At 44.0% G+C, this 25,369-nt stretch overlaps 1 protein-coding gene across 1 annotated transcript in view; it reads left to right on the top strand.

Annotated features, from left to right (window-relative positions):
* Nucleotides 1-25,369, top strand: part of TEDC1 (tubulin epsilon and delta complex 1) — a 72,038-nt gene that overhangs the window by 23,043 nt on the left and 23,626 nt on the right. The window contains exons 5-6 of the mRNA XM_064719665.1: nt 2,519-2,617; nt 23,794-23,880. Of these exons, the coding sequence (XP_064575735.1) occupies nt 2,519-2,617; nt 23,794-23,880 (186 nt within the window). The remainder of the gene's footprint in view (nt 1-2,518; nt 2,618-23,793; nt 23,881-25,369) is intronic.

The raw sequence follows: 25,369 nt of genomic DNA, 5'->3' as shown, positions 1-25,369 counted from the left end.
CAAATGCATGGGAACGTGGAGAATAAATTACTGTGTTCAGGCACGTCTCTTGGTTCCTTCTGTTCTCTTTCTTCTTTCTGTCAAATGCCAGAAGAATCTGTCTGCCTGAGTTTTGATCCCTCTTGAATTCATAGGAGAGAGCAGTTGTTTTTATTTAGTCTTTGAGTTGCCATTTTGCCTTAGAAAATGTGAATAAGAAGCCTTGCGTGGTTTCAGCAAAACAGGAAGGAACCTGTATAGTTTAAAACTTTCATTTTTGGGGAGCTTGCTTAAATGCACTGTGCCACAATTGGCATGTTATAAAAAACAGAGGAACAGGTGAGTTTCTACAAAACTGATGGATATCCTGGGGGTATTTTCCATCCTGAAGTAGTGAGGGTTAGATCAGGCTCAGAGATTTTTTTTTAAGGAGGTGGATATCTGATTGTGAGCTGTGCATAAGGGTTAGTAAGAATAAAATAATGTTAGATGGAATTCTCAATGATAGAAGAAGAGTTTAACATAACTGGAATTTTCAGATCATGGTAAAGCAACAAAAATGGTTTCAGTCTGCTTGGAAACTAAGAGCAAGAGTTGTATTGTTAGTAAGAATGCAGAGCAGCACTGGGAATTACTGCCTACAAATGGAGTGGTTTCTTGTGCCCCTCTAAGGTATTAAAATATAAAATAATTTATCTGTTAACAATATAAAATAATATGTAGTGGAGTAGATTGAATGGGTTGTATCTGTGTATCTGAGGTAGAAAGAGTAAAGGACAAGGACAAAGTCTTGATCTCTGAATAATAGAGGGCAGGGACTGGTGCTGGGTAATTACCTCATTGTCAGTAATTTATGAGTGAGCTAAACTGCAATTGTTAGATGCATCTGTAGCTTGACATGAAAAATCTACCACATTGCTCTGGGAATTGCTACCTTGTTTATTTATATATTTTTTGTCTATTTGGTATGAAAATCTTTGCTTTTTTCCCCTAAGGTGAATTTGCCATTAGATCTCAGAAGCATATTCTTTAATGCAGTAGAATTAGAATGTTTTCCTCTCATGCAAACGTGTGTGAACCACGAGCAAGCCCCCTTTTCATCTTCTCTAGGTGAATTAGGCACCCTGCAGGGAGAGCAGCTTGAGTGAGCTCAAGGGCATTCAGGAGTTGGTGCTGAGTGTGGGGGCTGTGCCTGTGCTCCCTTGCAAAGGTTGGTGTGAGGTTAAATCAGAGCTGCCTCCGCCTCAGGGGATTCCAGTGCCCAGGAGCAACAGCTGGGCTTGTTCTGCCTCTCACCCTCTCACCTCTGCTTCTGCTTTGCTGCTCTTTCCCTCTTTAAGCCTTGTTTATCTTCTGTTAGCCATCAGTTAGGGAGCAAAAATAGAAATACTGGATTATTTGGGTATCCATCCAGTGTGGTCTCAGGGGAGCACCTTATTCCTCTGTTGTTGCAGCTTTCCTGTGTTTGCTGTGGGCTTTACCCAGGGATGCTGCTGCCACCTGCCTTGGAGAAGGGGCTGAAATTCCCTGCTGGGGCTGGGGCCCAAAGGTTTGGCAGCCAGAATTACACAAGAATGCAGCAGGGAGAGAGGAGTGGCAGTGGAAAGGAAGAACATTGTGTGGGGAGGTGCTCTTTTATTTTTAAACTCGCATAGCTCTGCACATGTGACAGATGGTTGTCACCAGCAGTGAGTTTTGGGAAAGGAATGCTAAAATATTCTGAAGTTTCATGGAAGGGTTGATAATTACCCAGTGCCTGTCAACTTTAAAATAGTTGTCAATACCCAAGTGTGTGATAAAGTTCGTATTAGAATAAAGGAAGAAAAGCAGGAAACATTCTCTGTCTTCTGGCAGAAATATTAATGAAATATGAGTGATTGTCTGACAAATGTGCACTGCTATCTTGTTTGGCAGCTGCAGTTATTACAGTTACAAAGGGATCAGCTCTGAATAGGAGGAATTGCTTTTTATTGTTCCCTTGACTAACTTGGGAAGCTTCTTCATCAAGTAATTGATGATCCTATCACCAGTGCAGCTGGGACAAGGTCTTGGTAAGCAAAACCAACAGTATAGAGCAGCAAAAGAGAACCTTACTGTAACTAGGTAGCATTTTCTACTTAAAAGAAAGAAATTAAAATTATTCTGAGAGTATACTTTAGCCCAGTTCAGACTGCTGCTCTCTGTGTAAATGGTTTCTCCTCTCATGCCGTGCACCCAGCCGTGTGTGCTGTAAGGAAAAAGGCTTCAAGACAGGATAAAGAGAGAAACCTTCAGTTTCCCTGTGGCAGCAGTGGTTGCAATTCCTGCCTGTGGTTCTGGCAGTGCTGCCAGATGCACCATTTTGTGAAGTGTTGTGGTGCCTGCTCCTCCTCTCCATTGTGTTGGTGGTGGCACTCACACTTGTCCATGTCCACGGGAAAGGCTTTGTGAGCACTGCTCACATCACCCTGCCAACACACACAGCTGTTGGGTGGTAGTTAATGACCTTAATGGTCTGCTCCTTGCACTGACAACTGTCTTTTAAATCAATCTATTCCAGATCCATTCATTCACCAGTGGCTCCCACATGGACCAGAACCTCGGACATTTCTCTGTCACAGAAGCAGATCTCATTAGACATCCAGAGAACTACAAGCAGGTAATGCTTCTCCTGTAATTCTTGGATGCTCAGTATGCTTTACACAAACATTGTGAAGACTGCATTCCTTTGAACATTTTTTTAAACTTAGTTTCCAGCAGAAATAAGGGCTTATATATTGAATTTTCAGTTTCTTCACTTACTTGTATTCACCAAATTTGGTTTGATAGAACATAAGCCCAAAGGTATCAGGGTAAGTTTTATAAAAACTGATAGACAAGAAGTGGGAAGAGACCTGACTGAAAGTGCCACAGGAGAAAAAGCTTGTAGAATAAAACACTCCAGATAAGTTGGCTGACTTGCTGTATCCTGCAGTAACCACAGTCAGGCACAGTGTCTGCCTGTGGCCCTGCCTGAGCAAGACAGAACCTCTTAGGAAAACATCATTTTCCCCTGTGTACTGTTTTACCCTGAAGGATAAATTCCTACTGCTCTCAATTACTCAATTATCATAGGTGTTTCAGTTCATTATCTGAAGTAGTTTAATTTGCTTCTTTTAATGCAGTATAATACATTTGTTTTAAAAAAATCACTTTCTAAAAGTTCATTCAGTATGAAACTGAAACAAGATGGAAATTTCAAGCTCATCCCTAACAAAATCAATATTTGGCAAATTTCTGCAGTCTGTCCACACCTGTTTGCTCAAAGGAGATATTCTTTCTGCTGTTTGCTTAAGAATGAAAGTGGGCATTGTAAATATTCTGCACAAAGAAATTCAGGAAAGTAGATTTGAAGGTGGGAGGATAGTTTTATGTTCAAAGCCCCTAAAGTAAAGTGCACGTTAATCTTTCATTGCTGAGTATTTCTTGGATGAACAGTTCATATTCAGCCTCTTGGTAAGATTCATCTGTTTAGAGCATTTTCCTGGAAAACGACTGTTTTTCTGGAGCAAATGGCCTTAAGTCAGCTTGAGATTTCTTTTTCACTTGTGCTTCACAGTGCCCCTCCTGTGGTTGGCTCAGCACACACAGCAGCACCTTGCTCTGGAGTCTTCCAGACCTTAGCAAATGCCTGTAAAGGTCTGGCAGGCTGGTATTAGAAACTTCCAGCTCTGCAGAGGGACTCTGCAATGACCTTTTTCCCCAAAGCCTCACCCTGAGTGTGTCACTGATCTGTTACAATGAAGCTTAATGGTACTCTTGGTATTTGGTTTTGACTGCTTTGGTAATGAATCAGTGCAGGAGCTTTTCCTTGCATTCTGCTCCCTTTCCTGGATGCCTGCTCCAGGTGTTCTGTTCAGGGCAGGCTCAGGATGAAGTGGAAGGAGTTTTTTCTGTGTTGTGAGCATTGTGGTTAGGTAGAATGCTGCAGTCAAGAAGGTTTAGTGGGCAGCTGTGTTGTTTAATTAAAATGAACAAAGTCTTCATTCCACCTCTCCCAGGCTTAAACAGCAAATACATGAAACAAAACCAGGGTGATGACTGAGAGGCAGGGTGACAGAAGATGTTTTCTTTAAATAAACTACAAGTGGCCACAGTCTGTCTCCAGTTTCTGGGCTCTGACAGGTGCAGTCCCAAACAGCTTCAGCTCCAGTGCATGTGTGTTGGAAATTCCTTTCTTATGTCGCTTATTGCTCGGGCTGATCCAAAATTGGAATTATTTGTCAGTATAATCAGCTGTGAAATTCTTAACCTCTTAAAGCTCTCAGACCTATTCAAGAAAGGTGTTGTAAGCTGCTCCCTTGAGGCTGATTTTAAAATAAACAGGAGAAATTGCAGGAAATCATCCCAACACCTCAATATAGATGCTTTTGAGAGCCTTATAATTGTTATGGCCACCATTTGAACATTCTTTGTAGATTTTATCTCCCCTTACCCTTGTTTCCCAAAAGCAGCTTCTGGAAGTCATGTGCTCAGTATGTATGAAGAGCCTGGTGCAGCAAGGTGGTATGGGCTTGAAAAGGCATTGTTGTTTTGAGTGTCACTTTTCCAGATGGATCTAATACTCCATATGCAAAGTGATCCTGCTTTGGTTGGAAAATGTAATAAAAAGCCTCTAATTTTCAAATGTCTTGCTAAGATTAAGTAAATTATGAGTGTTTGAATGGCTTGGTTTTCAAATATTGGTGCAGATGGCAGCACTCTGCCAAATGTTTTCTCCAACAACTGTGAAATTGTTTTTTTTTGTCTTTTCAAGTAAATGAGACATTTCTCTTAATGTTACCTCAAGTAAGAACCTGCTGCATGGATGAATAAAAAGAGTCAGTATGTAATGCACCCCTCTTGGTGGAGGGGGTTATGAATTCCTTCTCATCCTGGGCATCCTTCAAAGCCCAGCAGTGCAAAGTGGATTGCAGCATCAGAAATTTGCTATCACAGAAGGGACTTGGGCTCTTCTTTTTTAAGCCTCGAGTTCATTTTAATCAAAAATACCCTGCGAGAGAAGTTGCTCTGTTTGCATCAAAACAAGAGATGTTTAGTCTGACAGGAAAAGTGTGATAGGATACAGATAGCTGTGAAGTCAGGCTTCACTTTATGAAATGTAAAAGTCACGCTGCTCCTTTTCTATAGAAGATGCATATTAACTTACTTAAAATGTTCTTTCCTTGGATTTTTGACTGTAAAACACTTTTAGTGCTTTTATGTACAGGGATTTTACTGGACATTATTATTCCTCTATCATCATAAATGTCTTTGTCAGATTCATAGGGCTGGAAGTCTTCCAAACCTAATGGTTTTAATTATGTTTTTCTCTAGTGAGGCATGATCAAACTCCAGCTTCTCCTGTGGTTTGGCTGTGGTTGTGTGCATGTGTGTGGCTGTGAGCTGCAGGTCACTGCAGAGTTTGGTTCCTGTGCTGCCTGGGGCTGGCACAGGACGGGAGGTGCTGTTATTTCAGCTGGAGCTCAGTGTCCACTGGAAGCTCAGAAGCTCCTTGGTCACTGGGGATGGCTTTGGAGCTGTGGGCCTGGCTCCTTGGTCAGTGGGGATGGTTTTGGAGCTGTTGGTCAGTGGGGATGGTTTTGGAGCTGTTGGCCTGGCTCCTTGGTCAGTGGGAATGGTTTTGGAGCTGTTGGTCAGTGGGGATGGTTTTGGAGCTGTTGGCCTGGCTCCTTGGTCACTGGGGATGGCTTTGGAGCTGTGGGCCTGGCTCCTTGTCAGTGGGGATGGCTTTGGAGCTGTTGGTCCCTGGGGATGGTTTTGGAGCTGTTGGCCTGGCCCCTTGGTCAATGGGGATGGTTTTGGAGCTGTTGGTCAGTGGGGATGGCTTTGGAGCTGTTGGCCTGGCTCCTTGGTCAGTGGGGATGGTTTTGGAGCTGTGGGCCTGGCTCCTTGGTCAGTGGGGATGGTTTTGGAGCTGTTGGTCCCTGGGGATGGTTTTGTAGCTGTGGGCCTGGCTCCTTGGTCAGTGGGGATGGCTTTGGAGCTGTGGGCCTGGCTCCTTGGTCACTGGGGATGGTTTTTGAGCTGTTGGCCTGGCTCCTTGGTCAGTGGGGATGGTTTTGGAGCTGTGGGCCTGGCTCCTTGGTCAGTGGGGATGGCTTTGGAGCTGTGGGCCTGGCTCCTTGGTTAGTGGGGATGGCTTTGGAGCTGTTGGTCTGGCTCCTTGGTCAGTGGGGATGGCTTTGGAGCTGTGGGCCTGAGCTTGTGCTGGACCACACAAGTTAGGGAGCTTGGGGGGGGGGTCATTGCATCTTCTTGTGGAAATCTCCTGCACTTATCACTTAGTTCCAATGCATCCTGAGTCTCTTGTGATCTGATGCATTTTCCAAGCTGATGGGTACTGCTTGTGTTCAAATGGCCCCCCCAGCAGCTGGGGTGAGGCAGGGTGCTGTTTGCCAGCCTGAAATATCTCCAGGGCAGGAATGGAGTTCTGGTCTCTGGCACTGCTGCTGATAGAGCTGGGAAGCACAGCTGGGAGAGCACACAGGTGATGTGGCCACATCTGCCCCAAACTTTCCAGGGCACTAATCCTTTCCAATGGTCTCATTCCTCTTTCTTGTCTATCAAGTCCACCTGTATTAACTCTGCACAGCAGTGTTGCCAGTTCTGAAGTTTACCTTGGGCTCAGAAAAGTGTGTGTCGCACTTGAGTCATTAAATTAACTTTCTCACCCTATTGTTACTGTATAGAGATCAATGAACTTTAAATCAAAGCACCTTAGTCCTTCAGTTTCCTCTGTCTCTTCACATACTGCTTTGTATGTGGAATTCAATCTTAGGAGAGATTAGAAGTTGAAACTCAGGTCATTGGTGCAATGTTGGCAGCGCCGGAGTGATCACTGAAATTGTAATGAGTAAAGATGACACCTTTAAATGCCAGTAAATCAATTTACTGAGTGTGACAGCAAATAAATAATGCAGATGTCTGCCAGATGGACATGCAGTGAAATTTATAGAACTTGGATGTGAATAGCTAATAATTTTGTTTCAGAATTTTATGAAGAATGTTTATGTTTGTTGATCATTAACATGTTTTAAAGGTGATTTATTTGGCATAAGAAGCTAAGGTTCTTGGTAGCAAGTAAATGGAAGCAAACAAATAGTCTGTCTGACTTTGCATACATAATGTATGGTCAATTCCATGCCCATAAAAGATTCAAGTGAGCTTTAGCTCTCCAAGCAGCAGGGATTGGGTGGGATGGGGTAGGATGTGCAGGCACAGCACTGATCTGCTTTCTGGGCTGCTGATTTATCAGGAAAGGACACCAGTGTGAAGTATCTGTATTGCTTCCTTCAGTCAGGTGGGATCCATAATTTCTTATTGGGTCATTTGAGGGATAACTGATCAAGATGTAAGGTAGCTTGTCAGGGAAGCCTAAATCTCGTTGCAGTTTCCATTTAAAACATCTGTCCCAGATGGCTGTTACAGATGGGTGACACAGCAGGTTTATTCTCTGTGAGTAATAGGCCGTGGTTTGAATTCATGCAAAGCACTACAGAGCTGCTGTTCTTGCCAGAGCAAGTGCACTCACGTTGGAAGCATGAGGAGCTGACGGTCTTGGAATTCTCAGAAATGTTGAATGTGCATTTAAGAGTTACTTTTTCATCAAAAAGTTGAGTCTTCAGTTGGTGTCATGGGCTCTGCACTTGCATAAAGTGCCCCTTATCTGCTGCAGTTTTTCTCTGCCAAGACAAAGCAGGGATTTCAGTGCATCCAAGGGACAGCACCACCTCCTGGAACGTGTGTGGGGGCAGAGCTGCCAAATCAGCTCTGTCAGCTAACACAAGGTATTTGTCTGGCTGCTGAGCAGTCACTGTGCCACTGCATTATCTCCAGAAATGGATCCCAGGTTGTTCATCCCCTTGGATGAAAATGGAATAACTGTGGCAGGACAGTTCCAGCTGCTGTGTCCCAGGCTATATTTGGTGTCCTTGTGTTGGCTGCTTGGGACTTCCTGGAATGTTCCTGGTGGTGACAGGCACTGCAGGCAGGTGCCAAATGAAAATAAACAGTTCAGCCCCTCTGATAAGCTTGACACGGTGTCACGGTATTGATTTGACACAGACCTGTGCTGGTATTTCTGTAATCAGCCCTGTTGTGGTCTTGTATGGTGAGGTGAAGGATATGTAACCTTATTTGAATTTCAAAGAGCCTGTTAGGGAGCCATCTGATGTTTTAGAATGTCCTTCCATCTGTTGTACAAGAAGCAGTTCAAGCAACACATTTCTCAGAGTGTAGATACCAATGGGAAAAAAAGACATTCATTCTATAGGCTGTGATGCTGCTGGGCAGAAGATTTAAGGCAGGAAATGAAGGCTTGTACTGCATGTAAATTCCAGAAAAAAGGTTTGGTGTTTAGTGAAAAAATGTCCTTGAGCTTCAAGGGCAAGCTGCCTTCACTGGTATAAATTGTCATAGATTCATGATCTTCTGTGGTGCTCTGGCAACTAATTCTGTTTGGTCTGGCCCTCAGCTGTTCATGTGTTCATTGTTTCATTCCCTTGGTAAAAGCCATAGTTGTGTCCTTTCTGTCCTTGGATGGGATCAGTATTTTGTGTTGTAGCTCCTGGTCTAATTAAGGGCAGCTTTGCCTATTTGTAAAGTAAAATCGTGTTTTACTTTCCTAGAAGAAACCAACCTGAAATTTCTCAATTGGCTCCTGCATAAAAAATAAGATAGCATAAGAGTAGCTGCACTGGGGCTTGTAAGTGTTTGTGAAAACCTGAGGTTTTCCTGGTTTGGTTTTCTTTTTGGGCTGTTCTGTCCAAAATCCCTCCTTGGCCAGTCCTGATGTCTCAGAAATCTTCATGGAGTTTCATTTTCCCAGGAATTTTCCAGGCTCTGGGTGAGCTTTCCTCACAAAGAACCAGTTTCCAAGGTGGGCAGAGACTGTGTTGCTGCAAATGAGATTCTAAGGGTGGAGAACAGTTTTCCCCAAAGGAGCACAAAGACCTGTGACAGTTCGTGGAGCAGTAGCTCAGAAGAGACAGCCAAGCCCTGGAGAATCTAAACACAATGAGATTTTAGACTTACTCTATAAACTGCTGGAATTAACTTAGTTTGAATCAGTAGTGACTTCTGACCATTTACCAGATCTGCTTCCAGGGCTTCAGATGGACCTGAACCCTTGTTAAATTTTCAGAACAACAACTAAACTGCTAGGTTCTGTAGCAAGAACATTTTAAAAATTTTCTTTTACAGCTTTTTAAAGTTACAGGTTTTGCTGGTCCAGTGCATCAAAATTTTTACCTGTTTCCAAGCAAGTTTGTTTTTCCTTGATGATTAGTGATGGCTGCATGTTAAATAAGTTCTTCAATGATTAAATGAAATTAAGTTTTAGAGCTGCTGACCTTTAATAAATTTCAAGGTTCACCAAAGAATTGTATGTTAGGCCCATGGACACACATGTTTTGAAAAGGTCAATTATGACAAGTTTTTTGAATTTGCATAATTATGCTCACCAGGACACTTGGAATAAAAATAGCAAATGCTTTGTCCTTTTAAAGTGTTTTCCTCTCTTCCTGTCATTAACTTGCTTTTGCTAAGCCATTCCAACACTATTCATTGAAGGACACAGGGAATGTGGACTGTGTTGGGAGCTGGAGCAGGACTCTGGGGAGGGATAGGATGGAGAGTGAAGAACCTTTTTGCTCTGGCCCTTGTCCAGTGAAGTCAGGAGCTGGGAGAGACACATGGACAGGGAGCCTGAATGAAGCATTTTGGAAGCAGGGTAGCTCTGATGTGAAAGAATTCAGATGATAGGAGTGAAAAGAAACCAAGTGAGGCATGAGGGGCTGAATATAAACAGGAAGACTGAGATTGGAGAGGGAAATTGGGACAGGGAAATTACCCTTGATGCTGCTCTATGAATGGGGAGGATCTGTCTGAAGCCTTGGCTCAGTGTGTTGCTCCTTGTGGGAGTCTGAGAAGTCTCCCTCTTGCAGGAAATGTCATCCCCCTCCTGTGATGCTCTGAGTGTTCAGCCTCCTCCTGATGCTGCAGGAGGAGTTTTCCAAAGTGTCTTTCTCCAAACATCAAAGTTAGCAGTGATCTGAAGGGGAGCACAGTTTTGGAGTGTGAGGTGTGTTTATTAGGAGCCATGGTGTGTTCAGAGGGCAGGAGAATTTGTTTGTGTTCACTGCTGTGCTGAAGGAAGGCCTTGATGAAGGTGAGGAAGGAAGCCTCAGCAGCTGGGGCAGTTCTCCTCTGTCCTGGAGTGCTGCCAGACTCCTGTGCCTTTGGATTCTCAGGTTAACTAAACTTTCCATGGTGTCAGAACCCAGGACATTGCTCTGGCTGCCCTGGGTGATTCCAGACCCTGGCAAGGGGCTCAGAGACCTTGGCACAGAGTCACAAACACCTGTGCCTTTGATTTTAGCCCATGGAAACAATTACCAACTTTGTGTGAAGGTTTACAAGCCACAAGAGTTTGAACAGAATGATAGTGAATTTGTCACAGGGTGAAAAAGTAGAATTTTGGGGATTTAGAATGGGGGTTCAAGGGGCAAGATGGAGGAATCTGGGCATGTCCTGTCCTTCTTCTCCTTCTTCTTGTCCTCCATCTTCTGCTGGGATGGTGACACTTCTGGATTGGTTTAGAGTAGAGACAGACTGTCTAACATAGGTGATAGGTATTGGAAAATTATTGCAAATAAAGTACATGTAATTCTTAGTATAAAAAGCCAACACCACCCCAAGGGCAGGGACTGTGCCACAACCCGACCTGCTGGACAGATCTCAGCAGGTCAGAGAAAGAATGGAACAGATAAGAGAATAAACAACGTTGAAAAGCAGACCTGACGAATCTCCACTTCTTTGGTCATGAGGCTGGGAAAAAAGAGACTTTTCAATACCTCAGGAGCCATTCCAACCACAGAAACCCGACACCATGGAGGGCTGAGCACAGGGTTGCAAGTTGTTGAGCTGTGCTGGGTAGATGTATCCATGAAATGCTTTATAGTAACTCCTAAATTTCCTGAAAATCACGTCTTGGAAGTCTCAGTTAAGGCATTCAAAAGCAATGGAAACATTTTACTTACATCTCCTTGTTTTCATTTCCCGTTTGCGGCCCAGCAGCGATGCTATTATCTTGTCTCACATGGGTCATTAGGGAAGATAACTTGTTTATCTTCAAGATAAAAATTCTGCTTTTAGAATGGGATTTGAATGATGTGTGACAAATAAGGCTGTGGTTTCCCTCTGAAGAACAAACAGAATAATATGCCATTGGAAAGGAAAAGGAAAAGCATGTGGAGTGAGCACCAGCCAATCTGTGCCCTTGGTGAGACAGATTATGAAGGGAAACATTTTGGTTGCATAATGCTAGACCTTATACACATGGGAGGGTCAAATTGGTGTTGTTCAGGCAGCTTGAATTCTGGCACTTTTTAACTTTGAATGCTAGAGTTTCCAACTTTAGCATTTATCCTGCTGGGCTGTGCATTAGAGGTGTAAAACACGCTTCCTGCCATGTGCTCTGAGCAGCACTGCCAGTGAAAGGCAAGGCTGTTTTCCCCCCTGTTAAATGACTTAATGTTTTGTGTTGCTCTTCCAACAACAGTTACTTTAGACATTTTACATGCATGGTAGTCAGGCTGATGAGAATTAACATGGGAGCTGGCATTAATATTGCAGAGGAGAGCAGATCTGATGATGCATTGCATTATATATGGGGCTCCAGCACCTAAATGCAGGAGGCCTGGAGGCTCACACAGGAAAGCTTGAGGGAGCTGAATGATCCAGAGTGCTGCAATTGTGATGGTGGTTGCCCAGAGGAGGTTGAAAGGATGGGTTTAATATGAAGTGTACCCTTGATGCTGCTCTGTGGTGAGCAGGGTCAGGTGTGTGGGCAGCCCTTTTCTGACCCTGCCAGAGACTCCTGGACTGCTGCTTTCCGCTTGGTGCCCTGCCATCACCCAGATGGATGGTGGAGCGAGAATGGGCTTTCAACCTCCCTGGCTTCTGGTGGTTGAAAGGTTTATTCTCTCTCTCCAGCTGTCTCTGGTGTTTTGGTGGCGTCATGTCAGGAGCAGAGTGGCTGCTGGGCTGCTGTGCACCAGAATTGCTGTGCTGTGGTGTTTTGTGAGGGTCCCCAGGGTGAGGTGAGAGATGAGAATTGACTCCCAAGTTCTCTGAAGGCCGATTTATTATTCTATTCTATTCTATTCTATTCTATTCTATTCTATTCTATTCTATTCTATTCTATTCTATTCTATTCTATTCTATTCCATTCCATTCCATTCCATTCCATTCCATTCCATTCCATTCCATTCCATTCCATTCCATTCTATTCTATAACTATACTAAAGAAAGAGAAAGGAGACATCAGAAGGCTAAACAAGAATGAATAATAAAAACTCATTACTGACCAGAGAGTCTGAGAGGATTGGCCATTAAATTAAAAACAATTCACATGGAACCAATCAAAGATGCACCTGTTGGTGAGCAGCCTCCAGAGCACATTCCAAGCAAACAGATAATTATTGTTTACATTTCTTTTCTGAGGCTTCTCAGCTTCTCAGTAGAAAAATCCTGGTGAAGGGATATTTCAGAAAATATCATGGTGACTTTGCTGTGCTGGGATGGGTGGAGTTGCAGAGCCTCCAGGAAGGGGAAGCTCTGTTGGAAATCCACATTTACATGTGTGTGAAGATGCTCAACACAATCCCTTGAAGTGCTCTGTCTTCCTAGTGGGACTGCTTTGATCCCCTTTAAAATTCAGGATAGTTACTACTCGTTGCTTTTCTGTGAGAAGGCTCTGTTGGTTTGAAGCTTGGTGCACTGAAGGTTGTTGGGGTTGGAAAAAGCTCTGGTGGATTTTGTTCCTTCTGCCTGTGTGCCTGGGAACCCTCCCCACCCTTCCTGGAGCAGCAGTGGGTGCTGTTTTACAAGAGGTGATTTGGTGGTTGTTCTGTATTTCCTGCAGAATGGGAGAGTGGCTACTGAGAAAACAATTTAAAGCAGAAATCCAAAGAATGCTGGGCAATTCAGACATAATTTTTCTCCCTCACATTTCACTGCAAGGCAAGAGTAAGTGCTAAGAAAGCAAAGGAGCTGTCAGTGACAGCCTGTGCTGCCCACCCTGTGCTACATGGCAGGAACAAAGAATATTTTTCCTGCCTTTTATAATGATTCACTTTACAGGAGGAGAGGGTAGGCTGCCATGTCATTTTCCTTCCGAAATGCTGTGGGCAAATGGTTTTCAGTTCCTTTCCTGACATTTTTACATAAAACATGGTTTGCTGTAGGAGTTATTAAAACCTCTTGGAAACAGTGGATCCAAGTACTCATTTGCAAAACTGAGGCAGAACAGATTCCAGCCTTGTCATCCGTGTAAATTCAGGAAGAATTACAGAGGTCAAATGGCTTCAAAGCTGCTTTTAGGCAGTGTCTGCTTGTAGCCAAGTTCCTGATCCTTCTTAAGAAAGGGAAATCTCTGCCCTGCTGTGCACTGTGGAAGCAAAAGCAGTCAAATTGTGTGAGATAATTTATATTGGGAGTTTCTGAGGCAGACTGAAGTTGATTTTAGAAGGGAAGGCTGAAAAAAAGTTCAATATAAATGACTTGCCTTTGAATACTTTGTGTGGTCTCCTCTTGGGGCAGGCAGTGGACCAGCTGTCTTGGGTGAGGAATTCTCTCCTGAGTTCCCTGTTGATCCCTGTGGTGCTGCTGCTGCTGGTTTTACTCACCCTCCAGAAGTAGGGAGGCTTGGCTTCCAGATCCTGTCTGGAAAATGGACAAGCACTTTGCAGAGCCATGGAAAGGTGGAGGTCAGAGTGGAAGTTCAGGCTTGACAGGAGAAGGGAGAGTTAATTGAGGGAGAGTGAAGAAATGTATAAATGACTCTTCCTCATGCTGTAGGAAGAAAGAAGCCTCTGCAGGAGCTAAACTGCTCTAAATCTCAAAAGATGAATATGATCAAAACAATTCTCTTTCCCTGCAACTGGCTGTGGCATCAGATGGTTTCTGCTCCTCTGATGCCTGCTGTTCCCAGCTGGTTCAGTTCCACCTGCTCTGGGACAGGCACTTTGCACCTCTGCAGTGCCTCACATCCTGCTGCTGGTGGAGTGTCCCATGCCAGGAGGAGGCAGGGACAGGTCATTAAGGAGCTTTGAGGAAGGCAGGAGGCCCAGAGAATGAGCCTGTGTTTGTGTAGCACTGAAGGAAAATCCCAACATCCTTGTGGCCTAATTGGTTACCGTGGTGTGCATAAGGGAGCAGTGGGAAATTGTTTGGGCCACTGAGCTCAGATTGGTGTCTGGCTGTTTGTGGGGTCCCTCTGGGCTCAGCTGGTGGTCAGTGCCCTTTACCAATAGCTGGGGGCTCAGGAGTCAGCAGTGACAGCATCCTGAGCACTGCCAGCTGGAATGCTGGGAGGGAAAGGCAGGAATCCTGCCCCTCTGCCCATCCCTGGCAGGGCAGTGCAGGAATCCTGCCCCTCTGCCCATCCCTGGCAGGGCAAGGCAGGAATCCTGTCCCTCTGCCCATCCCTGGCAGGGCAATGCAGGAATCCTGCCCCTCTGCCCATCCCTGGCAGGGCAGTGCAGGAATCCTGCCCCTCTGCCCATCCTGCCCCTCTGCCCATCCCTGGCAGGGCAAGGCAGGAATCCTGCCCCTCTGCCCATCCTGCCCCTCTGCACATCCCTGGCAGGGCAATGCAGGAATCCTGCCCCTCTGCCCATCCCTGGCAGGGCAATGCAGGAATCCTGCCCCTCTGCCCATCCTGCCCCTCTGCCCATCCCTGTGACTGCAAGGCAGGAATCCTGCCCCTCTGCCCATCCCTGGCAGGGCAAGGCAGGAATCCTGCCCCTCTGCCCATCCCTGGCAGGGCAATGCAGGAATCCTGCCCCTCTGCCCATCCCTGGCAGGGCAAGGCAGGAATCCTGCCCATCCCTGGCAGGGCAATGCAGGAATCCTGCCCCTCTGCCCATCCCTGGCAGGGCAGTGCAGGAATCCTGCCCATCCCTGGGAGGGCAATGCAGGAATGCTGCCCCCCTGCCAGCCTGAGTGCTCAGTGTCCCTGTCCCAGCACAAAGACCAGGAACAAATCCAGTAAGCTCTCTGAGGTGGTCAGAGCTGGAGCATGGACCAAGCCTTTCTCAGAGGTGCCCTGGGACAGGAGAAGAGGCAGCAGGCACAAGTTGGAACATCAGAATTTCTGGCCAGGTAAAACAGGAAAAAATTGCTGTGAATTGATCAAACTCTGGAACCAGATCCTGGAGAAGGGGTGACCTCTGTGCTGATGGTGTTGTGGACTTGCTGGGCAGAGCCCTGAGCACCTTGCTTTGAGCAGCAGACTGGATTAGAGACCTCCAGAGGTTCCTTCCCAGCTGTGTGGTTCAGCAGTGCTGGCATGGAACCAGCTCCCTCAGCTCCCAGGCACTGGCTTATCATCAGCCATCAATCTCTTAGTTGTTGAACTTTTTACCCAATTTCACTTTCCCACTGCCCCTTCTTGGGAAGGATGCTCTGAGGTTTTATTTTTTTATTACTCCAGACAGGTTTAGTGCTAAAATATTTCTTTAGATATTTTTTTAAGCAAGGTGGCCTCTGGCTGCAGTTAGTGTCCAGTTGGAGGGAGCTGGCAGCATTATATAGCAACACTAAAGCAAATCATTCTACCTCATAGCATTATTACCTTGATCTGAAAATATCCCCAGGCTGTAATTTGTCACTAATATTGCTTTCAGCTAAACTTATCCATACAAAAAGAAAGGAGTTAATAGAGCTGCAGTTCTGTAGTTGCCATCACCATTTTTTTGGGGATGAGTTATTGCTTAGCACATTTTACTGACCAAGCTTATAGAGTTCTTGGACCTTGAAAAATGATGCAGTGGTTTATCACAGACTCCATAAATTGTTGGACTATGTAGCAGCAATATGTTAGACTCCTCCAGCACAGGAAAGGAAGGTGTCTCTGAGGCACATGAAGCACAGGATATCCACACTGCACTGGTGTGAACACGTGGTTGTGACTGCCAGCAGCAGAACTGATGGAATGGTACTGAGCTTCACTGCTGCTTCTGTGCTTTTGCTTGTTTTATGCCATACTTAACATAATTTGAATGCTGTGACAGTGACAATGACAGTGATATACTAGAATGTAATTCCACCTGAGACAATGCAGCTGGAATTAATAAGCTGGAGAGACAAGGCTGAGGTATTTTGTCATCACTTTTTCTCATTCCATTGTTTTGTTCTTTTCCTGGTGGAAATGCTGGCAAACCCAGTGAGGGGAGCAAGTGTCTAGCTCAGGGGATGCTCTGGGTCAGCACAGGGAGGACAGGCAGGCACTGTGGTCCCCTGTGCTACAGCAAAGGTTGGGGCAGCATCATCCCTGATGCCTGTAAGCTGAAGATGGAAGTGCCATGAGCAGCTGAAGCTGGTGTGGTGAGAGGAGTGTCCTGTATCCACATCCAAATCCCCTGGTCATGCTGTGCTGCCTTGTGCCTTTCTGGCAGAGGAGACTCAGAGTGAGAGTGCCTCACTTGCTGATAGGTTTTGGTGATGGAGTCAGAAAGGATCTTGCTGGTGCAGCCTAGTGGATCTTATCTGGGGTATTGGACCCTGAAGGACAAATTCAATATCAGGGGAAAAAAGTTTGGGTGAGGAGCTTCAAAACTCCTGACTCATCTCTTGAATTGTGCCTTGAAGCTCGCAGAAGTCACTAGAAAGGGCAGAGCTGCTTGAGGAGTCTACCCTATTGTTGTTTTCATGCCAAAGAGAAATCAGTTATCAGCTTCTGACAGAAAGGAAGTTTCTCACTCTTCTTTTGTGCCAAAGTGCAGCTATTGATGAGGGCTGATCCTGAAGTGCCCCAGAACTATGATGATCTTGTGATCCCTAACTGGGGCCATTTAACCCATGCAGAAAGTCAAGGAGGACAGGGCCACTCCTCTCTCCAGCCTCACTGCTCGTTAAAGAAGCAGACCACAGTTAAATTCATATATTGCAATGGCTCTGGCCACAGCTGAACTGCTGCTGGAAAGCTGAACTGAGCTGTGCTGCTTTTCTGGGTGTGAGAATGCAGCTCAGATAGTGAGGAGACTGCTAGAGCTGTTTTTACAGCCTTGTAAAATTAAACTTTCTGTGCAATTGGCCTATAATGTTAACTCAGCTCTCCTGGCAGGTATTTTTGTTTTTTTAAATAGCCAAGGAAAATAGAGTTATAAAATCAGCTGTTACTCATGTTTTGCGAGAGATTTGGATTTGTGGTTCTTTTTAAAGTTTGTTGCTTAATTTAAAGGAGTATGAAAGAGACTAGCAAGAGAAATTAATTGACATGAGGAACTCTAGCAGACTTTAAATTAGTAGTTTCTCTAGTCAGTAACACATTTTAAAATGTGTGAAAATACCTGCATGCACAAACAGTCTATGATGGCTTGTCAAAGAGCTAAGCTGGGAGAAACTGTACTCATATCAAGTGGCAATCTTAGACTAATCCACATCTTGAACACATTTTTAAATTAATTGTCTGTGGCCTGTTAAAAATACTGGGAAATGGGCAAGTTTATGGGGGAGGGAAGGAAAAAAATGAGTATGGATAGATAATGCTTTGTTCTGTGTACAGAAACAGTCTGAATAAAAGCAGAAGAATAATGGTCTTTTTTTGACATCAGCTGCATGGGGGTTTTGGTTGGCAGTACAATAATAACAGCTGTCAGGCAGTACTGTGATACAATTTGATGTTTTTCTTTGAAATCCTCTAGCTGAGATTCCTCTAAAGTAAATTGTGATTTTTGGTACCTACTGGATGTGCTTTAACTGAGCTACAGGTACTTGGTACTGCCTGAAAATTTGGCTTTTCAGGGATGCCAGGTTAGGCACCCAAAATCATTGGTACCTTTAGGGAAGAAAATATGTACCTTTTTCATTCTTCCATTATTGATCTTGGCTGTTGAAGTGTAAAACTTCAGGCTTCTTTTTCCTGGTATTTTCCCCATGTTTTAATAGGTTTCCATGGGGAAAATGCCAAGTGGTCCCTTCATTGACCCATTCCTCTGCAAATGAATGTCATTGATACATCCCAGTTCACTGCCTATCAGTGTGAAAGCTGTAATACAATTTTTATCTGCCAAATGCCTCATTCTGTTTGTTTTAAATAACATTTTCTCTCAGTTGCATTTTAAACAGCTGTTTTCTGAATCCCTCCACAAATAGCAGTTGCATTTTATAATGATGGTCTTTGCCATTTAAGTTTTTAACTAGTGGTTTGATTTCCTGCTCTCTGAGATAGCTCAACTGGAGTTTGAGCTGTGGTGGTGTGATACTGGTGTTGGTGGGTTTAAAGGTCCCATATTTTGGTTTAAGTGTTGGAGATTTTGCACATATGCAGGCATCTGGAATTATACTCAGGCACCCCAAACTGCTGTGTTTTGTATTTTATGTATTGTGTCTTCTGCAAAAGATTGAAGTCCTGCTTCTGATCCACTTCTGTCCTCCAGGAGCCTTTCAGATCCACTGCCTCGTGGTGGTTGGGCTGCACTGCTCCTCCTGCTCTGTCTTGGCTTTTAGTGGTATTTCACAGGCAGAGAAATTAGAAAAGGTCTTTATTTGCCTTGTGCCTAGAGGCTGCTTGTTGTTCTGTGGGTTTGTGCTCTTCAGCTGCTTGTATTTCACACTACTCTAGCGTGACTTTCTAGTTTTCAGGCCTGTTTATTTTTGTTTTAGCCTTCAAGGGATCTGTGGCAATGTCTTAAACCAGCTTTGCTTCTGGAAAATCACAGTGTGGAGCTGAAACTTGGAACACTGAGTGTGTCCACCTACAGTGGGGTTTGTTTGTCCCAGCCTGAGATGGCTGTGATACTGAGATTTTCTCAGTTTCTTTTGGTGAAACTGAGCCATGCCAAAGTTCAATTTGGGTTGTGTGGGCCATTTTAAACCAAATTTAAACCTGAAAACCTGCTTGCTAAGAGGCTCTAAATTGTCAAGGTTTGCAGGTTTTTTCAGTTAAGGGAGTTTTGTATTGGTAGAGGAGAAGATGTGTTGAATTCTTTCTGTTTCATCTGATGCTTGGTTGGGTCTCTAAAGCTTTAATCCCAGTTATGGTTTATTTCTGGTACCATAAATGGTATAACTTCCATGAATGTTTACCCCTTTTTGCATTTTTTTGGAATGGGCTTCTCCACTTAGCTTCTCTCCTGTGCCTGTGAGATATTCAGAACTGGAATTCAGATTACCCAACTGCACATTGAATAAAGCCCTTCCCTATTAAAAAATTATTGAATTGTTTATAGCCTAGGTAGCTTCCCCATACAAGCTTTCCTGCTAAGCCAACCCTGTCTCAAGCCTTGAGTAATTCTCCAGAGATGTTGGCATTTAGGTGAGGTTTGCAGGGCTCAGGAGTCCAGTGCAAATTTTCTGTCTACAGACATATATGAACAGTGATGAATTAGCAGTGTTTTGTCTCTGAGCCAAGAAACAGAATTTATTGCTGAAAGACCATTTTTTTGTCTGTCTAACAATAAAATGATTTTCTGAACATTTAGGCAGGGCAGTTTTTGATTAAAAATAGTTTTGCCAGTGCTATGGATGTTGAATTATGAGCTGTGGGCATCAGAGATTAAATACTTGTTGCGGGGAGCTCTCTGGAACTGAGCCTGTGAAAAGGGTGCATTATGCTGCAAATTTATGAAATATTGATTTCCATAACAGTCTACAGGCACTAATGATTTTTCTAATATGGTGGTAAATAATATGAAAGAGATTAATATCTCTACAGAAGAAGTAATTGCAAATATGTTTAAACAACATACGAATTACACTTGGGGATGCTGAGGAAGATTCAGCTTTGGCCTCTTGGGATGGGCAGGGTTGGAAAGGACCTCTGGAGGTACCTTGTCCAAGCTCCCTGCCCAAGGAAGGAGCACATTACAGGGCTGTGGGCTTTTGAATATTTTCAGGGAAGTGTCCAAAACCACCTTGGCCATCTTGTCACCTTCTGCTGCTGAAGCTCCGCGTGTTTCCTGAGGTCTGTGATCTGTGCTGAGGGCTGCATGTTTGGCTTTGGAGGTCACAGCCACGTGCTGGAGGAAGCAAGGCATGCTCTCCTCAGAGTTAGCATCCTTCTGCATCCCACTGGGGTTTCCTGGCAGCCTGCTCTGAGCCAGCTCAGCCAGGCACACTTCACCCTCCGTAGCAAAGCTGTTGCTTGCACCAGGGGTGGTTTCTTTACAAAGGCTCAAAGAAGTTGTTCCTGCAAAGCTTGTGCTCTCAGCATTCATTATGGAATTGCCTCTCCACAGAGATTAGCAATTTGAATTTGTCGTTACTTTTTCAGTCAGTGTAAATATTTTAGAGCAATAACTTCCTCCAGAAGAATGAGGGAAATGGATTTGGTTGTCTTAATTTTGTGTAGAGGGAAACACAATTTTCAGGCATTATCCTTAAGCATCACTTAGATACCCACGTGAGGCACTTTTTTGACTCACTGCTTCGCTTTTCTTCATGAAACAAAATTGATGCTCTTCTACAGGCTTCAGTCTTTAAATTTCATTAGGAGGTGTGACATCGGGTCCTCAGTGCACTGAAAATGGGCTGGCAGCTTTAGTTACAGCTTGGGTGTTTGTTTTATGTTTTGAGTGGTTGGTGTAGCATCAGAGGTGGAACTGCTCATGGCATGTGTGTGAACTCCTGTAGGCAGTAAATGACCAAGAATTGGTGCTGTGTTTGGGGGATAAATGACCAAGAAGTGGTGCTGTGTTTGGGGGGTAAATGACCAAGAAGTGGTGCTGTGTTTGGGGGGTAAATGAGCAAGAAGTGGTGCTGTGTTTGGGGGGTAAATGAGCAAGAAGTGGTGCTGTGTTTGGGGGGAAATAAACAATGAGTGGTGCTGTGTTTGGTGGGGGGTAAATGAGCAAGAAGTGGTGCTGTGTTTGGGGGGGTAAATGAGCAAGAAATTGTGCTGTGTTTGGGGGGTAAATGACCAAGAAGTGGTGCTGTGTTTGGGGGGTAAATGGCCAAGAAGTGGTGCTGTGTTTGGGGGGTAAATGGCCAAGAAGTGGTGCTGTGTTTGGGGGTAAATGACCAAGAAGTGATGCTGTGTTTGGGGGGTAAATGACCAAGAAGTGGTGCTGTGTTTGGGGGGTAAATGACCAAGAAGTGGTGCTGTGTTTGGGGGTAAATGACCCAGAAGTGGTGCTGTGTTTGGGGGTAAATGACCAAGAAGTGATGCTGTGTTTGGTGGGGGGTAAATGACCAAGAATTGGTGCTGTGTTTGGGGGATAAATGACCAAGAAGTGGTGCTGTGTTTGGGGGTAAATGAACAAGAAATTGTGCTGTGTTTGGGGGGTAAATGAACAAGAATTGGTGCTGTGTTTGGGGGGTAAATGACCAAGAAGTGGTGCTGTGTTTGGGGGGTAAATGACCAAGAAGTGGTGCTGAGTTTGGGGAGGATGCAGAGGCACAGTTTGGGCTTTGGTTTCTGAAATGCCAGCTCTGGGATGTGTGACCTAAGTAAACATGCACAGTTGTGGCCTCAAAGTCTCAAAAAGCAGAGTTTCTTAAAGAACACAAAATGCTCGTGAGGGGCTCGTGCAAAGGATGAGCTTGGGGGAAGGAAGCTGCCTGACAGAAATGTTCATTCCTAAGTGTAGGCATGTCTGAGTGAAAGCCTGTCACCCCTGGGGCATGTGGACCCTGTCTTTGTGACCAAATTCAGAGCACATGGACATACAATCCATTGTCCCTTCCCAACCTTGAACATTTATTTGTTTTTGTGATTTTTGCTAAGGTATCTCAAGGATATTTGTAGTACATTATTTTTTTATTGCGTTCTGCTTTATTCTCCATGCTGCAATAACATCAAAGCCTTGCAAGGCCTGTAAAAAAAGGATGGCAGAGGATATTGGCATTCAGGAGCAGTGCCTAAAGTCCCTCAGGGTGGAAACTCAAATGTTGGCTATTGCAGGCCTGCCTGAAGCTGCCACGGTGTATTGCAGCTCTGCTGGAAACTGTCCTCCAAGGACTGCTGGAGTCATCCCATTACTGATTTATGGCTCAAGCTTTCCAGCACACAGTGCTGGCCTGCTGTTTCTGAGGGTGTTAATACCTGAGTGAAAGGTGAGTTTGCTGTAGATGGGTGAGTCAGATGGGTGAGTCGACTTTTGTATAACTAATGAAGCAGTTAAAAAAAAAAGGCAACAACAGCACCCAAATACAAAAGATCCCAAAGGGTTTGAGATTAGGAGAGTGCTGAGGAAGCTTTGAATGTTGTTAAGGTCAGTTAACTGCAGCAGATCCTGTAGAGGTTTGGTGAAGTTTCAGAACCATATCCTTTCAGTTGTGCTGTGAAAGCAAGTGGCATATGGTGCTTCTAACATTCTGGTGAGAATAAAGATGATGACTGTGTTTTTATTAAGATCACTCTTTTTTTGAAGGCTCAGAATGAAAAACTCCCCATCCCAACCTTCAGCCCTCTTCAGCTGCAATGAGAGTATTCATACTGCAATCACACACAGCTCGTGACCACATTACAGAGCTACTTTAAAGTCAAGTAACTTCGCTGTTGCCTGAATATTTAATCAACTTTTTGGCTGGGTTTTCTTGCAAGCCTCAGATTCCATAATGTAAGCCATTTGTGCTGCAGATGTACCTATGGAAAAAAAAAAAGGAGAAAAGAAAAAAGGAGACAGAAAGCCATTCTTCCACCTTTTATATCCCAGCTGAGCTTGAAACTGGCAGAATCATTAAGCGTAATGCCAAGTGTCTGGTGTGTGAGCAAATGTGTAATAATTGTACTTTGGATCCAGCAGTGTTTTAGGGCAAACTGCATACAATTTCCAGCAGTTACTCTTGCAAAGTGGTTTCCTTTCTTTGGTTCCATTATCTTCAAGAAATATCTGCATAATAAAACTGCAAACTCAACTTATGCTTTGTACTTACTTAAATTATGTTATGTACGAGGTAACTAAAGCAAACAAAGCTAGTAGAAGATAGTTGTCTGTATAAAATGTAATCCTTAAAATGGATTTAGCTGGTACTGGTCTGGTCTTTATCATTCTCCTCAAGGCCCTACACTCTTTGTGGTCATCTTAAAAAGTTGCCCTTGGTGTCAGATTGGTGTTAAAATTGTTCATTTCAAACGTATGGTCAGGACCAGAATTGTTAAAGCTGGTGAGCTCTGATTTATAGCAAATTTGTTCACCTTATCATTCTCTACAAAAGCTTTTTTTTTTACTGATATGTAAATATTTAGTCTTGGAATGTCTCCTTCACCGTATATGTGTGTGCATACATGTGTATCATGCATATATTTGTGAAAAAATTATAATTGTGTACCTATAATGCAGCATCTCTCCTTTGAGTGCTCTCAGACAAAGGGAGGGATTCCTCATGCAGCAGATGGTACAGTTTATGAAATACATAACATTTTACAGGGAGTTTTTCCATGCAGTTTCAGAGTGAAGGGATGGACAGGGAAAAATACTTTTGGAGAAACAGCTTATTTTGGTGGTCAAGAAGCGTAGAAGGTTTGAAGCTGGTCATTCACTAAGCATGTCTATCAGAACTGTGTCTCTTTGTTCCCTCAAAACAATAGGAAATTCACATTTATGTGTGGAAAGGCTGATGAAGTTGGTACATTTGGGGTGAGGGATACATCAGTGCTACTGGGAGCAGTGTTTGACTTCACCTTTCCCCATCTGTTTTTAAAATGTTCTTGTAAAACCACCCAGTGTTGTCCCATGTACCACCCACACTCTTTTTCTATCTTTTTCAGGCTAAGCACACATTTCATGCAGTTCTCAAGAGGCCAAGGTTACCTGATTTCCTCTCTTTTTGTCTCCTCTCCTGTAGCTGTTGCAGCTCCTGGAGTCTGAGACCACGCAGCTGGAAGCCTTTCTGGAATGGAAGCAACTGGAACCAGTTTACTGGCAGTGGATGGTAACAAATCAAACTGATTTTGAGGGGTGCATCTTTCTTGACTTTACCATAGCTGGCTACTCCCAAAGGCCCTTAAGTCTCACAAAATTAAATGTTGCAAACCATCTGTTAAACAGCACTTGAGAGAAAGGAAAAAAAAGCCTTGGTAAAGTAAGGAATGTTTTCATAGTTCTGGGATAGATGAGTAATGTACTGATTGACTCTCACAATTAACAGACAGATATCATGTGTATATGTTCAGAAAAGTTTTATAGATTTATAGTTCTGTTTTACCCCTTGCACTGTTATCAGGGGACAGCCTGGGCTTGGGACATCTGGGAGGGTCAGCTTGTCACTGTGGCAGATCCTGACCTCCAGTCAGGACCTGAGGAGGTAAACTCCACAGTTCTCTTTCATTCCTGTTTTCTTCAGTGGGACTCACTCAGCTAAGCTGAGGAATTGCAGGGCAGAATGGCAGAATTTCATATAGTCAACACAAATGAAAAGGTCTGATCTTCACGTTTTTTAATAGTTTTTAAACATAGCAGTTGCACATTTTTGTAAAATTAAATGGCTTTTCAGAAGAGGGCCTCTAAGCTTTATTGCAGTCTTGAGAACAACTAAATTTGCTGGCAGCTGATATTGAAAACAACTTCATTTTTCCCCAGCCAAATAGTGTGTTGACATTGCTGATTTCCCCTTGAACTGTGTTGAATGATCATAAGAAAATCAATAACCCTTTCTCTGTGCATCTTAGGATTTCTCAAGTGAGTGCAAACGATGCCATCCATCTCACTTCTCTCTACCACTTTTGCCCATTCAGTGTTGCTGAAATAATTCTTTAGCACACCACATTAGCTCTATGAGCTTACAGAATTTTGAGAATCAGTTGAGCTGACTGCTAATTGCCCATGTGCCTTTTTCTACATTAAAAGCAGGGCAAAGGGCAGTGTGAAATTGCCTCACCTGTCTGGAAGAGTACTTCCAATTTCCATTAGTTCTCTAATGGTTTTTGCTTTACATGTTTACCATCTTAGGGTTTTTTGGAAAGCATCAACATTAGCACAGGCCTGGCTCCCAGGGGGAAAATATAACTGCAATTATTTCTGTGTATCCACCAAAACATTTGCCTTTGACGTGTTGAAGAGTGTTAGCCTGATTCTTGGAGTTAAGTTCTAAAGAAATACTTGAAAACTGACCAGCAGCATCTTTTTAAGCTACTTAGTGTGCTGGATGGTGAATTTGCCTTTTTCTTTTGTTTCTCTGCTGATGGTGGTTGTTCCTGTGTGCAGTGGGATGTATGGGGATGAGGTGTGCCTAGAAAAGACAGTAGTTTTCTCTTTGTACCAAACTTGTGTTTTGCTTTGCTGATCTGATGGATGGGGTGGTTCTTGCACAGAGCATGGCATGAACTGCAGTAATCACAGAATATCCTCAGCTGGAAGGAATCCACTGAGTCTAACTCCTGGCCCTGCACAAGACAGCCCAAAAATCTCACCACGTGCCTCAG

This window comes from Zonotrichia leucophrys, chromosome 8 (assembly GCF_028769735.1).
Source record: "Zonotrichia leucophrys gambelii isolate GWCS_2022_RI chromosome 8, RI_Zleu_2.0, whole genome shotgun sequence".
Taxonomy (NCBI): domain Eukaryota; kingdom Metazoa; phylum Chordata; class Aves; order Passeriformes; family Passerellidae; genus Zonotrichia; species Zonotrichia leucophrys.
This window is presented reverse-complemented; position numbering and strand designations above follow the sequence as displayed.